This window comes from Astatotilapia calliptera, chromosome 14 (genome assembly GCF_900246225.1).
Source record: "Astatotilapia calliptera chromosome 14, fAstCal1.2, whole genome shotgun sequence".
In the NCBI taxonomy this organism is placed as follows: domain Eukaryota; kingdom Metazoa; phylum Chordata; class Actinopteri; order Cichliformes; family Cichlidae; genus Astatotilapia; species Astatotilapia calliptera.
In genome coordinates, this window is record NC_039315.1 from 10,250,885 (window position 1) to 10,269,358 (window position 18,474).

At 39.3% G+C, this 18,474-nt stretch overlaps 1 protein-coding gene across 6 annotated transcripts in view; it reads right to left on the reverse strand.

The window, feature by feature from the left end:
- Positions 1–18,474, reverse strand: part of robo1 (roundabout, axon guidance receptor, homolog 1 (Drosophila)) — a 222,821-nt gene that overhangs the window by 135,293 nt on the left and 69,054 nt on the right. For 5 of the 6 annotated variants that reach the window (XM_026191737.1, XM_026191735.1, XM_026191733.1 and 2 more), the window contains exon 3: positions 9,824–9,913. The exons of the other annotated variant lie outside the window; for it this stretch is intronic. In XM_026191737.1, the coding sequence (XP_026047522.1) occupies positions 9,824–9,913 (90 nt within the window). The remainder of the gene's footprint in view (positions 1–9,823; positions 9,914–18,474) is intronic. 6 annotated transcript variants of the gene reach the window in all.

Sequence of the window (18,474 nt, forward strand, 5' to 3'; positions counted from 1 at the left end):
TGTAACAAAAGCTGAAGAAAAGAGTAAGAGTTTTTGTCTTCTTACTATAGAATCTTTGTTCAGGCATTTAAAAAAAAAAAAAGTAAGAGATCCACTAAAAGAAAATCACAGAACAAATGTGTTTCTGTTCAGGGAATGTCCTCATGCATGACACTGCTGCAAGAAATGCGAGGCCGGGGTGGGCACTGACGACAAGAAAGAAGGGGTGCTTTGCAGGATGCCACAACGAGGTTTGGAACACAAAACAGGATGAGGCGATAAACAGGCTGTTGCTTTTCCGCTTGCCTGCGCACACTGAATCCCTCTTTCCCTGTGTCTTTTAATGGGCCTCACATTAGCATCTGTTTAGCGTCAGCCTCGACATGGCCTGTGGAGTCTGATTAAAATAACCCAGCTATCACGTAACACGCTGGCAGCGACATCAAAATACAGTCAGACATTGGAATATGTGCAGCAACAGACATTGGGGAAGTTAACATGAATGTTCTCTACTTCTGTTGTCCGAACATTTTTGATTAGTCGCTTCTGTTCAGACTCTCGTCTTGCGAGACCACATTCCGTATGGAAAGACATCAAGCGTTCAGATTACTGTGCAGCGCTCACTATGGTATCTGATTGGTTTTTTTTTTTATTCATGACTGTGCTTGCATCACGTGGAGATAAGATTTGAACAGTACAGGCCTCTCTGGCTGTCCTTGGATGCTCTTATTTTCCTTGAATGCAGCTTGTTCAGTGACCAAAACTTCACTCCTTCCCTCATAAAAATGCACAACGGAAGAAAGAAGCAGCATTGTGTTTCATGCTTAATTGGCTTAATTGCTTTAGAGACACAGGAGCTTTAATGACTGACAGTAGGACTCAGTAACTGAGCCAAGAGATTCTTTTGTTCTTATCACTGCTGGACCTCAGCCAATCACATGGCAGTGAGATTGAAAACAAGAGCCAGAGTGGAGCAGCAATCTGACTTTAATTTAGGTGGAAACATAAACAATCATTTCCTGGTCAGATTCATTTTATGCAAGTCACACACTGCAGCTGTCTGATACAGTATATTTAGGTTTTGACTCTTATGTCCAACTGAGTCAACTCTGTAGGTACTGGTTTGCAGATACGGCATACCTGTACAAAGAAAGTCACATATAAGGAAAAGTATTGCTATAGGCAATCATATATTCAGAATGTTCTGGAGTGCGTCTATGTCAAGAGCAGTTGCTCATTTTACCCACATTCAGGTAATTTTCTTTAAAAAAAATAGTCAAGTTTTAACTGAGAAAAGCAGTAGTTCAGCTAAGATGGAAGTACTGTCAGATAGGCAAAGTCAAAGTTATTTATATAGCACATTGAAAACAACAACTGTTGACCAAAGAGCTATGCATTTAAAAAAATCAAGAGATAAAATAGAGAAAAGAAAATCTGATTAAGAAATAAGACAAATAATAGTAGTAAGAAAAAAGTAAGTAAGAAAAAATCTAAAAGCTCCTTTACTTCCCAGAAGTCATAGAAAGTCTGAGGCACCACTTAGAGGTAAAAACAGAAATAAAAATTTTCACCTCCAAAAAGTGAGTAGCATGGCTGCTCTCTCACCTGTTAAAACAGGTGTTACCTGTTTTAACAACCAGGCATCTAAGAAAAATAGGCTTTATAAGATTTAGCCAAGCTAGAAGTTAGCAGGAAGTTAGAAAGATAGTTTCCACCTAAACATGATATACCATATCCCAAATGAATTATTTCTAAAAAAAAAAAGAAGTACAGCTCTGTTAGCAATGTTTGGAGGGGAAGTGAAGTTGTGCTAAGTGGGGTATGAGGATGTCCTCGCTACAGAGGTATGGTTAGTTTAATATAAACGCATTAGCACAGAAAAGGTTGGGAGGGGGGATAGATTGTTCTTGACAGTTCTTGAAGTTCATATTGAGGGTTCCTGCTGGGCAGAGATAAATACCATTATATGGCAGGAAGAAGATGCTGAAAATAGATCCGATTTTATCCAAGAGAAAATCTGAGATGATCCCTTTCACTACAAGGTTTGTCATTAATATGTTGCTATGTGGTTTGGATTACTTGCTGTGAAAAACTCCTGATCCTATACTCAATATTCACACTGAAGTCTTAGTTTGCCTGACTGGGGATTTAGACTTCAGCAGGAAATCTACAGCATAGGTTCGTCGTACCCACAAACCTCTCTGAAACCCTGTAACATAGCCTGATGTGCAGCCCCCTGGAAATGTAACTGCACGACCACAAAGTAATTAACACAAGCATAAGTACTGGCGATGACATCAGCCACTTACATCGGTTACATTGTTGGCTCTACAAAGATGCACTGCTGAAGTCTAAGACATTCTAATATTTGGTGTCCAGAATCCATGAGCTGTAATGTACATTTGTTTTTAAAACTTAGTTTAAAGACATGTTGCACATACAAATAAATAGTGCTTATAAAACGCTGGAGGGGCACAGAATGACTACTGATTATTTTTGGGGGGCTTGTTTTTTTATTAAATAAAACAACACACACAGCATTACCACATGTTAAAAACATGACAGCCTTAATCACTCAGACACTGGAAACAGGGTTGATCTGTCACTTAACAAGTGGATTTTCTAACAGTTTTGAGCGTACACTATTGTGAAATTACTACAATACTACCAGCTCTCTGAGACTCTAGCACAGTAGCATTTAAGGCTAAATGCTAACACACTCCACATCCTGACCTGAGTTTGGTAAGTGTAAAGGACAATTGTAGTTTAGAATATTAGAATACAAATATTTCTGACTAATAATGCATAAGGCTTGTTGTGATGCCATTAATTTTACAGCTATATTTCCTAATTTACTAATGACGGCCGGAGACGATCACTATTTACAGTTTTAATAATGAAGAAGCCATAATTTTGTATCTGCAAAACCTTGACAAGCTATCCAGTTGTAGTTTAGTGTTTTCACTAAGCTACATTGTGGTGGTAGGTAAGAAGTCAGAGAAAACTAAAGCTCTCAAGGTAAACCTTCTAGGACCACATTTTATGCCAGTCCAGTGATTCAGCTAGCCAACAGGCCCACACTGCCATTGTCAGAGTCTTACAGCTACTTTTATTATAGCCGGTTACTGCTTAACATTCCTAATTCAAAATGGTTTGGTTTGTAAAATCTTTCTTTTATATTTTGAAAAGAAATTGATCAGTGAAGCAACAACACAAACAGTTGTTTCAATAATCCACACAAACCTAAAGTGGCACAAAGCTGAGAATTGATGGGGCATTAATATTTTTCCTGTGAGGTAGTTCTTATAGTAACTTTCCAAGTGTATTTAGAATATCATTCTAGTTGCGGTTACAGTGGATGCTTTGAGCCAACATCAGCGATTGATCTTCTAAGATCCCGAGCAAGGAAAGACGCTGCTCATGCTAAAAGCATTCACATCCCTCAAATAAAAAGCCTATTCTTTCTTTTTCTTTCCCTGGTGCGATCAGCTGCCAAAACAAACTGGTGCTGTGATGAATGCAATAAATATGATCGATGGGATATCTGGGTGCTGCTGACCTCACACCACGCGCCAGAGTAGAGGGAGCAGGTGCTGCTCAGATTTACAGCCCACCTCCTCGTGATATTCCCCTCTCTCACACACACAGACAGCGAGCCCTTCTGAGACACAGTCACACTGTTGAGTTTCCACAGCACCCCTGCAGCTCACGCCGACTCTCAGAGAAACAGGCTTATTATTGTCTCTGGCTATACTTCATGTCCAACATGACTATGCATGAATCATATCACCACTAATAAAACCAGCAATGATTTTACAGATCATCAACCAGTCAGTCCGGCTGACAGTTATTACAGTAATTTCTACTGGGAGGAGCACATGGGGTTGTCGGCGAGGTCGAAGAACTCCTTATGCGTTGGCTCGTAAAGATAGCTAATTGATCTGAGGGCAAAGGCAACTCTGGAAGTGAACATATAAACTACAGAGTTTTGCCAGGAATAATAAACACCAGTGCTTTGGATGGGTCATTACAAACAATAAATCTGGGAGGCATACAACAAGTTCAAAAGAGCCACTGATGAGTCACAAGATTAAAACCAAAGGCAAAATTTCTTTGGTCCCCCTTGTGCTGCTTATGCATCAGGGTTTTTATACTTTGGTGGTTGTTTTGGAATCCTAGATGTAGTTATGGGACACTTAGACATTTTAGTACACTTTAGTAAATGGATCAGGGCTTTATTGAACTGTAGCTTAAGTGAAAAAATTACCCTTGCTCTTAGATCCTGATCAATCCTGCCTTTGTGCCAGGCTGATTGAGGATAGGTAATTAATGTGCATTTGTGGATAAATAACTAAACTCAAATGCTCTCTCCCTTTCAAAAAGCTTGTGAATAGATTGTAGTGCTATGTAATGCTTCAAGTACATAATGAACTGACAACAAACTACCTTCAGCTCCAGTTAATGTTTTGTCAAACTCAGCTTAATGATGAGTCTAGTTTGACCAGTCCTACTTTGTCTTTAACAGTCTTTAACAGAGGTTACTTTTTTGAAAACAAATGAGTTTCACTTGGAACAAGAAATTGAGTGTAGTGTGTTGTACCTCTGCTCTCAAGTCAATGTTTTGATTGTAAATCCACCGAATTTCATCACATAACTAACTAACTCCACATATCTGTACCAAATGTTGCTGTGCTGAACAGATTAAATTCTGATTTTGCAAAAAGCCATTCTGCTCACAGCTGCCTCTTTTGTAAAGGAAAATTGTTTGGGGACTTGTGCGCACAACACTGTTACTGCATTGTTATACCAGAATTATAGTAGCCTCTCTGTGTGTTGAGCAAAGAGATCCAAACAGGTCAATAAAATGAGGTAAAGATTTCTTCCTGAAATTATTTTATTGGCAGGATCCTCACCCTGACATGTGACAGGTTTGCCTTTCTGAGCTTTCATTTGAGGTCCCTGTTATAGAAACTTTGTGAACCACCAACTTATGTATGGCTGGACAAACCAAACCAGTTCGACCACTACCATTTAGGAATGGAAAATTTTGACCCATTTACACTCTAAAATACCTCCAAAACATTTATTATCCTTTCATTTGGAAACAAAGCATATTTGACAGGACAAGAGCAGAAGATTATTAGCACTTAGCAAAACCCCATCCAATTTTCTTCCCAATTATCATGAGGACACTAGAAACGTGAATCTGAATATTCTAATTTAATTCTCACCTCATAGTCTTTGTGTTTTGACCCCTTTGCACTCATGCTAACTCCCATCTCCAATCTTACTGCCACTCCAGTGCCTCTTGACCACATTACTACACTTGCTATCCTGACAAGAATGGCTAATAGACCTATTTTTTTGGACAGGGCTAAGCTAAGCTGTGCAGATCAGGGAGATGAAAAGAGATTGGATGGGGAACAAAAAAACCTCCAGCAGCAAAGAGACTACGGGGAAGCTGTATATAGGGCATTAGTGCTTGGTTATAACTAATTATATCTCAAGTGAATCGCTCCTCCAGGCGTGGCAAGGGATATCTCTCTATTGTTGCACTGTTATGAAATGAGTGCTGTTGCCATACTGGGGATAATGTGTGTGAGTGCAGCAAGCTGAATGTGTACAATTCTCTTTGCTTCCTGTATCATGATTATCAGGGCACTACGTCTGATGAACATAAATGAGTGTCATGGAGATGTGACACGATGATGCTGTGGGGACTCTTGGGTAATATATGTGAAGGTGATGGTGTCAAGGAAATTGGTTTTCAGGGTGGGGACTCAAGGCCAGCGCAAGAGCCCAGTAATGAAAAGAAAGGATGAACAGGGAATAGAGTTCTCCATCTCTATCATGATAACGCTGTCTGTGCCATGTATCCAGGCACAGTCCACTTCAGCTCCACATCAATAAGGTGAAAACAAGCGCCAAGATCATAAAGACATCGAGTAAGCATTAACTCCATCCACTCCAGTTAAATAGAGGTATTATTTCTTTTCCCAGAGGTTAAATTGCTTTTTGTACAGTTTGGTAGCAGCAGCTGATTTTTAAAATTCCTTTTCTGCTAAATTTGTTTGATTGTGCAGTTTGATAGATCATGGTTTAAAATGATTTTATTATTAGTTTATGGACCAAAATCAATTCTTAGTAAAACTGAGTGTAACTGATTAGATATTGAGACTTTATTTAGTTAAATATGCTGGATTTGAACATACAATAACTACTGCAACATTAGCATGAATATAAAAAAATACCTTCTCCCTCCAAAAAATTAAATTTGTGTTTGCTTTTATCGTCATTGTAAAATAAAAATGTGCCATGTGACAAAATGACACCTGACAGAACTGTGTCACACAATGTATGCTTTTACTACAGTATAGGCAAGAAGCTAGGCTCAGCTCAGTGTTGTCTATATTCTTTTGAAAGTACCAGCATGGTTCAACATGAATAGGGTACACACTAAATGTTTTTCTACATTCATGCTGCACTTGGTATATGCATCAGTCTGGTGGATGTTTCGGTAGAATACTGTTTATTCTTAGGTAGACATCAGGTGACTGCTGTTTGACAAATACAGTATTTTAGAGTGTGAGACATCATCAGAAATGACTCGACTACAGTATATACTACAATGTGACAACCAGTGCTTATTGCTTACATACAATTTAGAGATAGAAGTATGCATATGAGTAAGTCAGTAGAAGTGACTGTAAAGACAAAAAGGAGCAACAGCCTAGAGAATGAATATCTTACATGGTGTATATACAGTCATCATCTTTATCACTCGCACTACACCTTTTTTCATTTCACTACAGAAATGTGGACTAACAGCCTGCATTGCACTATGTGAACGCCCTGATGGATAATTTCTATTTGATCACATCTTCAGCAATATTAACCTTGATGCCTCCGCAGCTCTCGGCTAGACACGGCTTTGTTCTCCCATCACCTGTCTGCACATCCATCAGTGTCGTGAATGGTTTCTTGGAGACATTGAGGGGTGACTGCTTTGAGAGAAGATAAAATGCTGCATTTTGACATGCCTGGACCCCTCTATTCTGAAGCCAATCAGTGATGACAGCGTGGCAACCTTCAGTTCCCTCTCTTCCTCCCTATTTCTATTTCCATAACCTTACAAATATAGCAGCTCTCTGAAGTTGCCGTCCTTTGTGATCTGTGACAAACGCAATGGTAGCTGTCAGCGGAGAGGGAGGATATGAGTGCTGATGTGCTCTCTGAAGTAATGCTCAGCCTTTCATGTTGAGGCAGAAGAACCAAAGACCTGTCTCCTCTGTGTGTGTAGGCCTGCCAAGCACTGGCTAGCAAAGTGTAAGTGCAGGAGTTTTAGCGTGCCTTTCTAATCCACTGCTTTCACACAGGTCAGTCTCATTTATTATGAATGTGAAGTTCTGTGCAAAGCTCTTTGATATCGGGAAACAATTTAGAGCTGGCTGAGAGTCAATATCATAAGGGACCAATAAAAAACATTTTTAATGTGTTACAAACTTCAGGTCAGCTTGTGTTTCCTTATAAAATTCACAGTAGGCTGTATTAGTCCCGGGTGACCATAATATAAAACATTACTGAGTCAGTGCCTGGACATGTGGCAGTTGTTTTTAGTTTCACCTAAACTAAAGAAGGTCAGGTTAAAGTAATGATGATATTGGTAGTGATTTCAGACATGTTATAAAAGGACATGGATGACAAGGACATAGGATCCTTGAATCGCGTGCATAGAGTGTGATTAGTTAATCAGTGAAACTTACACAGAAATCAATGAACTTTGTTTCTGGATGAAGGTCACAGAGATCGAATGAAAAACACTCATAATTAAACAAACCCAGGCACCTAAAAGGTTCTTCACCTTAACAATTAATGGAGCAGTCTTTTTTTTTTTTTTTTTTTTAGCTCAGACTGGCAGCTGTCAAGATTATCCTCACGTTTCATCCAGAGAGTCACGCTCCTTGTAAATGGAGTCTTTGGCAGCAGCCCACTTTGTTCTATCAGGGGCAGAATGAGGTATTAGGGCACATTAGTCTCATTTCCAATTCACTGACTGGGCCAGATCGATTTCCTTCATTTTCATGCACAGATGGGATTAAATGGCCAGATTAAAGATGAACTCTTGGCACTGTCCAAAAGGTAGATTTATCATTCTAAAGATGAACACAAATGCAGTGAAGCAGACACAACATGATTTTCCTCTTTAAACCTGCATTCAAAGTCTTCAAGGCCTGTTAGCTAGGTCATTAGCTGCCATTTTCTAGGAGATATCTGTAATGTCTCAGACCTTTTCCCTTGGCATTACTGATGAAGGCCACACTATGGTGTTTCTGATGGTTATGTTATAGTTTTGCTGGTTATCTTTTAGAAGTCCAAGTATAAAAACAAGCTACCAGGCTACAACACATTGTGATGGACCACATAAAGATTTTGGCAGTCAATTTGGATTTCCCTTTTCTTCACAATATTTCCTGAAGATGTGTGAGGTCCGGTAAATCACCTAGTGAGGTAGGCCTTCTTGCTACAACAACACAGGGGGAACACTATTCACCCGCACTCTGGGAAAAGAGCCCAAAACTCAAACAAAACACATGCATCATCAATAATTTTTTCCAGACTTGTTTCCTTTTTGAGTTTGTGCGTATGTGTGTCTGTTAGTCTCTTGGGCTCAGAAGCTGCTTCTGGCTTCTCATTTCCCTACAGAGCACTCATTTATTGAAGACATCCAACTACAAATGCTATTCAGTTTGGTGCCTCATTTTCCCACAATTCTCCTCTTTCAGAAGCGGCTTCCACTGAAACACATATGGAACATGGTGTCTAAACTATGTGCTTATTTATTCTGTGAAAATACTTTCTGATTGAAAAATATAAACAACTGGCTGTTCTGAAAGCATTCTGAAATCCTTTTGACTGCCAATCTTAGTAAAGGATTAGGTACAGTATAATTGGCTGGTGTGCCTTGCTGTGACAGTCAGCTCACTTTTTCTGATTTTAAATTGAATTCCAAGTCTAAGTATAACCTGTTTTGCAGAAGAGAGGCCTAATGTTTGCTTGTTCATTGCAGATCAATAAAAAAAAAAAGAAGATGAAAATTGAACTTGAAAATTCTCTCGAAAAGTGAACCTGGAAAATATTTCGATTTTTTTCACATCCCCCAAGAAAGTTATGTTTTTGGTACCACTGACATGCATGTCATTCTGTCTGTCAACATGATAAGTATCATATTCCTTTGGACTTCTGACCTCTTCTTTAGAGTAAAATAAGGTCAAACATTCACAAAATGCAATTTATCTTTAAAATTATACTTAAAATTCTGCTGCCTTTGTTTGTGTTGGCAACATTTAGGAAATGATACTAATATACGGGGGTTCTAAATACCACACTTTAGTTTGCATCCAAATATCATATCACATTTGACCTCTGATCTATAACCTTGATTTATGTTCAGTTATTTACAAATCAATGCCTCTTATCTATTATTATCCTCTTGCATGTTTATGTAATCAAAGTAAACATCTATCATGCACGATTAACCTTAAAAAACATTTACAACATAAACAAACAAAAATCAAAAATGAATGTGTACTGCTCTCTGGGCAGGTACCTTGGTTGACATAGAGTTCCTGTTTTGTTTGTTCTAAAGTTTACTGCTGGACACAAGGCCGGTCTTACTTTACTAAAAGTTTGCACAGAGGACTCAGTGGCTTCAAAACTGATTGGCAACAATTTAAGGTGAGCACTGAGACATATTTCCACTAAAAACAGCCAAAAGTAGTGTTGTGTAACCAATAAACACAGAACATATGTGAGTGGACTTTTAAGTTAAAAGCAGCAGCAGTACCTGTGTAGCCCAAAGAGTTGTCATCCTCATGCTCAGTGGTAGGAGCTGGTGTTGCCCCTTCGCTGGCACCATCTTGAGCGACTCCCATCTCTGTCAACAATAACACCAAAGGGACTGAGAAACTAGATGCATTCTGCCCACTTTCCACACCCACGGTCCAGACCTCCAGCCCTCTGCCTCCCTGACACAGGCAGACTGTAAATATGCTCAGAAGTGCCAGGCTCCATCCCTGTAAACGCTGTCTCTTGCAGAGGAGTCCAAACACCCACATCACGCAAACATCAAATAATCCAAACACTTGTTTAAATTCCTTTTTATGTGCCTAAAACAAAGCAACCAAAAACTTTTGAAGTTTCAATCAGCCGGTAGGTGAGAACAGATCCATCAGAATGATCGGTTGATGCAATCTTCAGCTTTTCTTTGGGCTCAGCAGGAGGCTGTTCTGCTACCCTGTGTTGGGATTGAATGTGAGCATGTGTGCGCACAACAGAGTCATCCCTACAATATCAATAGCCATAAGTGGCTGCACCCCTATAGGAGCACATGTGGTGGACAGAAGAGGGAGGGCCAGGGCACACTCTGCATGACTGACAACATCACTCTATATGCACACACATACACCGTGCACGCAGTCCTGATGCAAATACAATGATGCACCATTAATCGCTAATCAGTTTCTTTTGATTTGTGCCCGTCTTTGTGCCTGTCTCTCTTTTTGGATTGACAGATTGAGTATGTGTGACAGACTGCATGAGGGCGGGACAGCACGGGGAAGAGAGTAAAAAGAAAGGCCAACGGGGCCCTGGTGTATCTGGCTTATCGAGGAGCCGAGAGGCCCGCTGTGCCCTTATGATGACTCTGTGTGAAATAAATCAGGCTCAGCCATGCCCATTCTTTTTGTGTACCACTGACAGGGGGTTAATGTGGGCTGGGCAGTTGGGGTGGGTGGTGGTGGGGGTAAACTGAATCTTAATCATCTAACCCCTTTAGCTAAGTGAGTGGCAGTCTGTCGGAAGTATCTGTTTCCTCAATGAGATCTGGCATCACTTCAGATAAATAGCAGACGGGCAGACGGAATTGTTCATTGGAGAGTACTTTAAGCCATTAGAGTGAGAAGAAGAAGGTGACCTACAATATCGTCTGCCACTCCCACCATTAGAAAATTGACAGTCCAAATTTATGCAAACTTTTCATACACAGCAATGACCTGAAATCACATTTAACAACAGCACTGGACACATTAATGATGGTAACCACAAAGAAGACATTCAAAATGCAGCGATTACGCACCCCTGCTGTGCTCGCAGTGATGCAATTAGCGTGGCAGTAAAAGGGCTTCATGCTGGCCCGAACGTATTATCTGGCACTTTTCTGCCTGTGTGTTTGTCTAAGCAACAGGATCCGACTGACACAACAGGAGAGCAGAGCCACTGAGTCACACATTAATAACCATGTAGGTTACTCAGTATCGTGCATGCGAATGAAGTGTGATGACACATGTAACGAATGAGATGAAAATGTGCATGGCATGAAGAAACACAGACATCAACAGCAGGTCTGATGCACTGTCTGACAATTATAGCCTGACACCGGCAGTCAGAGATTGTTTTTAATTTGTTCACAACAGACAGATTAAACACAAACATCTGCTACTGGAAAAAAATGTAGCTTGACACTGGCAGCAATTATAGCCTGAAAGCAAGGACAAAAATATAAATGTGTGTTTTTGCAAAAAAATAAAAGAAAAAAAATAGTATACATAATTCCACAACCAGGCATATATAAACTAAATCAAATACACCGACTTAAAGGCTTTTTTCTCATTCTAGTGGAAAAGGATGAAATTAAAAAAAATGTTGTTAAGTTTATAAACTGAGTCCAAAGGTCCATTAATAGCAAATAACACTAACAAATATTGTGGAAAGTATTTTCAGCTTTACTTAGCTTTAATTGAACATCTTCCTTACAAGCATAAGGAAAAATATCAATCTGCCAATTTTAAATAAAATAATATCCTGAATTTGTTTACTTTTTGGATGATTATGACTTACTAGTTTATTTCAGAGCTTTCAACATCATCTTACAGTTTTTAATCAGCAGATGATCTTTGCTCAGTTGTGAAAATGGCCTTTACCATCTATTTCTGCTGGTGAAAACAGTTTGATATGACTGACAACCATTGAGCTAACCTTTGAGTTAAGATAATTGTGTCAAAGACATATCAGCAGAAGCATGTTATTATATAAAAAAAAAAGCATAAGATCAGATAGTCTTAGACTTTGTGTTTCTCCATCTCCACTAGCTTCGAGTCTTGTCTGCAGTATCTGCCCTTTACATCTTTATGCTGTATTTCCTGGGTGGTCCATAAGCGGAGGTCCTATTAGAGACCACTTCAGAGTTCATTAACAGGTGGTGTACACAGATCCCCCTGGGGCATCAAGACAGATATCCAGACCCACAGTCTGGATCTCCCTTTCCTTTTAGCCCAAACACAGCACACAACATCAGATCCCATGCTAACTAATAAACATGGTCCATGTGGAGTGAACTAACTACTTATTTAAAGATACAAAAGCATACATTCTGTCTCTTAAACCACTCCCTTGTTACTCACGGGCCCCTGGTTATAAGCCCTGGCCTCGGAGTCAAACAGAACAGCACGTTGCTTTTTCTCCACCACAGCTGTTTCTTCATGTCCACAGGTTAGGAACTGTTAGTATCTTGGCAACAACGCGAAGTCAATCAGCACTTCAGCTGCTGTCCAGTCTGACTTATGCAGTTATTGCTAAGTGACAAACGCTGGGAGCTTGTAATAAATGTGAATGAAGAAGCTGAGAGACTTGCTGTTGTCTCATTGTTATCTTGTCACTGGCACCCTGGCAGTCTGCAAAAGTGATGGATGGGCTTAAAATGATTAGTTTGGGGAGTCTGACTGTGGAGCTTGTTAAGAGGACTGACTGATTATTTGCTGTAGGACATGTTCCTTCACACAGGCTGATCAGAGAAGCAGCATATTTCTGTAAGGGACCTCAAGCCATTTCACTTATTAAATTGGTTTCTTTGAGAATGTTCTCCACTAACATCTGTTTACTTTTTTTGTCTGATGACAGAGGGGAAAAGTATGAACAGCCAACAAGAATGCTAATTATTAAGCACAGTCAACAAGATTCCCACTGCTTTCATTTGTAGCAGTCATTCTCAAAGCTGCAAATTTAAATAAAATCTTTGCTGCTGATAGTCAAACGCATGACATCATCTTAAAACTTCATTTTTTTGTCGTTGAGGAGCTGAATTCAATGGCCTTCACTATAACAAAACGGTAAAGAAAGAAAGTACAAAAAGCTCCTTCAAAAGAGCCCTTTTCAGCAGAATCTACTCTGTCTGCTTCATCTGTTTCCACAGCACCATTACATTCATTTCCATTTTGATTACTCTTTCTTTGTTTTCTGCATGACTAATGGAGTTTTAATTAGGCCTTGAGATAATACATACGTACGCATTAAGGACAGAAAGCTGGAGAGAAGTACAAAGTCAAAGTGGAGAGGCAGTTTTGTCACATACAGTGTAAAGAAGAATGGTGGAGGGTGAGCTTAAAGAATAAAAAAAATCAACTTGTGCCAGACAGTGGACGAACTGAATGGCCACACAATCCCCAGTATATAGTAAATAAGTATTTTTTTTTAAACTGTGAATCATGGAAATCTGTTTTAGTAGAGTCTGAGAATAAAACCATGATCGTCAAAATGAGCATATTAGGACCTGTTTAAATGAGAAGTTTGACTTTAATTAAAAAAAATGCATAGTTTCTTTCCCCTTGAAGATTAGAGATGATCAATACTACTCACATTATCTTATAGTTGGGGTCAGCAGACTTAGTTTAGTACAAACACTAAGAAAATCTGCCTACTGCTGCTCACAGTTTTTTTTTCCTTGGAGTCCACACTCATGGCAAATAAATAATCCAACACAATTGCCAATAAAATCCCTATTTTTCATTTTTACATTTCAGTTTTTGTACAGATTAAACTACTGATATAATATAATATATATAATATATACTCATTTGTGACTTTAGAGATGCTGGTAGGCAGATTTTATAGCTTTAACACAAAGCCAAGCTGGGTATCACCCTTCACACTAATCTAAGCTAGCCAGCTGTAGCTACATACCATATAGACCACATTTCACATTTTATTTTCAAAACTGGTAAACTATTGTTTAAAGACAAGATTAAAACGGTGCGTTGACAGCATAAAATACCATGTCACAAATCATTAAGTTGTGCAGCAGCTGTCGTGAGAAAGTGGAGCAAATGGCTCACACTCACACATGCACACTTCAGCTGTGCCGAAAGGCTGGCTCTTAACGTTCATGTATGAAACCATACCCCTGCAAACACGGTAAAGTACATTAATAGCTAGCTGATAATACCTTTAGCTCCAAGCATGAACTAATTATTATACCAGAGCAGTTTAATTCATGATAAATGAGAGGAAACCAATATATACAATCCACAAGCTGTTACTGTTTGTATTTTATGTTGCTCTGCCAAGCCCTGTGCATATTAGTTGTCTATAACCTGATCTGTGAAGGATTAAAGTATATTTAACCAGCTAAAACTGCCCCATTAGAAAGAACAAACATGACTTAGAAACTGAAAAAGATATTTTATGTGTTTTTCAATAGTTTCTGTAAGAACAGGGGGAGCGCTTGAGTATGTTTAAGACTCTATTTAATTTCCCACACAACTATTATGTTCTCAACAGATATTTAAGAATCAAGCCATGATATTGACAATGACAAACTACAATAATCAGGCCTGTATTAGTTCCCATGAGTGAACTGCGGGGAAAGGCTGACTGAATGACTTTGCAGCTTTTCCACCAAACCCTCTGATGTCCTTAACAGCCACAGGTTCATTGCACCAGCTGGAGAAAATAAAACGAGTATAACGACAAAGTGTTCTGATCAGACATGTTAGTTTGTGCATGAATGCCTGCAAACAGGATTTTGCTATTGACAATTTCACTGCGGTTGTGCGAACTGTATCCTTTCCCCCCTCATGGTTTCGTTGGTTACAAAACTGCCACACACCTCAAAGTTGGAATGTGACTCACCTCTGAATACATGATTGGTTGATTGTTATTAAATAGAAGCGCAAACGTCAAGGAAGAAATATGTGCCAATTTGCTCACTGATAGATTTGCTCGGAGGGCATCGGCAACCAACCACAGAAAGAAAAACAGTGAGACAGATCCAGGACAAAGAGTGCTGATTGGCTTGAAGGGTGCTAAATATTGCATGGTCACTCTGCTGAGCTGCAATCGGTGAGTGCCAAGTAGAATCCCACTGAGCGAGCAGCTCACGCTGAAGCTCTCATAGCTGCTTTCAGGGCACCTTTATCCCTGAAAAGCTAACTTTTGCAAAACACTTTTTTATGGACATCTTATTCCCATACCTTTACGTTATGTAAAATAGATATTATCATGCTCACTTAAAATGTTGCCTCTCAGATTTGTTTAACCACACTGATGTCAAATAAGTTCAAAGCCTGCAAGGAGTCTGAACTTGCTTTGACATCCCAGTGGAGCTGAGGCAAGCATACTCCAAGCTGCCAAAAGCCCAGATGTCCATTTCTGTGACACTGGAACACTTTTTCTGCTCAGAGAGAGACAAATTGGAGGATGGAGAAAAGAGAATGATAGAGAGGGAGAGACTTCTCATAGGTGAGAAAAATATGATCTTTCTAGAATTTAAAGTTCTGTAGCCAAGGTGAACAGCTCATGGTCATGACTCAGAAGCAGCTTGTCAACATCCGCACCATCACTGCCGACAGACTAGTGACCTTCTCTGACTTCCCGGTATAAAATCTGCTTCATGCAGCTGCTCTACCCTGCACTTCACTCAAATACCATAAGATTTCTTTGTATGTGGGGGTGGTTTGTGTGAGTAATGACAGCTAATACTAGTGTTCAGATTCTCTTTCTTGGTCTATATAAGACAGAGGATGGTAGGGGGAAAAGTAATCTATAAGAGAAACTGGAGGCTCGTGATGATAGAAAATGAGTTTAGAGGGCAGCAGAGCAAATAAATTAGACCTCACTTCAAAGCAGCGGCAAATTACTGACAAAATACAATGATGGCATATTGTCCTGCTCATTGATTCACTTAATCAGGCAGTGTGCTCTAAACATACAAACACACATGCATGAACACACACAGGGAAAAAACACCCTCTAACTCAGTTCACATGTGTTTTTTAATAATCTCTGAAAATTCCATCAATATGTTAATGTGAACAATTCTTTCCCAAACCAAGAGACCAAAAAGCAAGCCTCTAATCCGTCATTCCTCCCAGTAACATTTTCTGGAGCTGCTCCATCGCCGAAGTCTGACTTTCCAGGGACAAGGAAAATTTCTTGGGTTTTTATGCTTAAATGAGATTTGGTGGTTACTGACCAAAATTCTTGACATGTGACCCCAAAACTTGTTGGTGTATTTAAACTCGAACTCTTCTCATGCAAATTATGCAGGACAGAGATGTAAAGACTTGATAGTTGTTTATCATTTCCAGTTCACCTGTGCCCTCAATGCCCAGCAAAGTTTCCTGGTAAACGCCTCGAGGTTGTTTGTGGCATTAACGTAAGCCAAGGGGAATTCTGCGACTTTTTAATTAAAGCTCATGAGAGGGGAAAAGATCCACAGCTGATGTAAAACCTTGTCAGTCTTTGATGTTATGACACCCGGCTTTCAGTTCACACTAGGCACACCTCTTAATCTCTTTCTTCTCTCAAGCTGTGTTGTGGTCAAAACAAATGAGCAAATATGAAATGCATCTTGGTTTGGCAGTGTTTGCTGAATCGCTTCAATGACATGCAATTATTCCTTCACATAATACCTTTTCCCCCCTGACCTCTACTTAGAAAAAAAGACCAGCTGTTAAAGGATGTGTGCATACATAAAGACAACATGACAAATTAAAGGAAAAAGCCTTGACCCATAATAAACTAGTCTCTCTGTTGTACTATGGAAGAAACCGCATTATGAAGGAAAGATCTGGCACTTAAAGAATTTAAGGAAATAGAAGGACTCCATAACCAAAGCTGGTTGTTGTCCTTCCCTGTCAACTAAAGAGCTAATCATCTGTTTAGTAACTGTGGGATCAGGAAACATATAAAGCCAAACATGTTGTTACACAGTTGCTGTTCACGGCAGCTTCTGACTTATGGTAGCAAGGATATTTCCTCATTAGAGATGTACGCTTATAAGTGTGCTTTTCATTTTTCCTTGCATATTATGTTCTGGTGAGATGAGCCAGAGTCACTAATTATGGTGACACTCCGGAGTGAACTGTAAATGATGTTGTAAATTTGCATATGTAGCAGAAGTAAGCAAACCATATTTTGCGGCAAACAACAACAAACTTTTGAGGGATGTTTTTCTTTAATCTAATTTCTATATTTATCATATACACTGGTCAATGCCCATGCCCTGCTCTATTATAGAAATATAATTGTAGTAGTTATTAGGTGGTTGCCAAGCAATGTGATGGCTTAATAATATAAATCATAATATTCAAGTTTTGTTTTTAAAGTAGAAGTTAATTGTGGTGATATGAAAAATGTCTATAGGTACAAATGCTAAAATATGAGGAATTTTAGTCTATTTGTAGGTGGTTGCCAGGCAACACAACAATGTCGTAATATCTGATATAGATAAGAAAACTCAGGAGCCTAAGATGTACCTGTGTTCGCTTTTGTTGCTCAACTTTTGATCATGTAGAAGGAGTTGGCAGACAAAGGAACAAGCACACAGACAGAAGGAAAGAGATTTACTGTAATGACTCAAGGGAATGATTCTGTCAATGTACGATATTTAGATTAAGATTTTATATACCATTGAAATTAAAGTTACAGATCTCTCCCCATTTATTTAGGTGGGGCCTTGTTTAACCAGAAATAACGATGCAGAAGGTTAGCCCAGAAGCTTTTAGAAGGACTGGGGGAGCATTTTGCTGCCATAGTTTTGGTCCAGTTCCTCTCTTAGAGGACAGATGCAATGCCAACAAGTACAAAGTTGCTCTAAGCAATCCTGTTAGAAAACATAAAACATGCGATAAAACATTTCCATAAGGTAGTGGTGACAGTACACTCAATTACCAGTATCAAAACATCAAATATGGGAATATCTTTTGGAAGACTGACAATTATTCCTGAGGCACAGATCCAGTTCCAACTTAGAGAATCAGTGCCAAGGAGCACTGAAGTTGTTCCGATTTCACATCAGGATCTAACTTACTGAGACACTTTTAGTTTTTACTAGAGATTAAATCATTACATTGTATCACATTTTATTATTTATACAAATAATTAGTTTGCAGTTTTACAAACCTGAGTTTCCATGCTTCAGCTTTAGTTTGATGTATAAGACAACACTTACTGGCCTTTACTCTGAGATACAGGTATTTTGCACATAGCAGTTTTGTAATGATTCTGTTCATTTGCCCATGTCACAGTTCAGTCACGATCTGATCTGAAGTCAAGCAAACTGAACAAACAGCGAGCGCTATCTCTCTTTCCCAGCCTATCTCCCTCTCTTTCTGCCTACACAAACACTCTCATTCCACCACGGACTGGTGCTTGTCAGGGAGA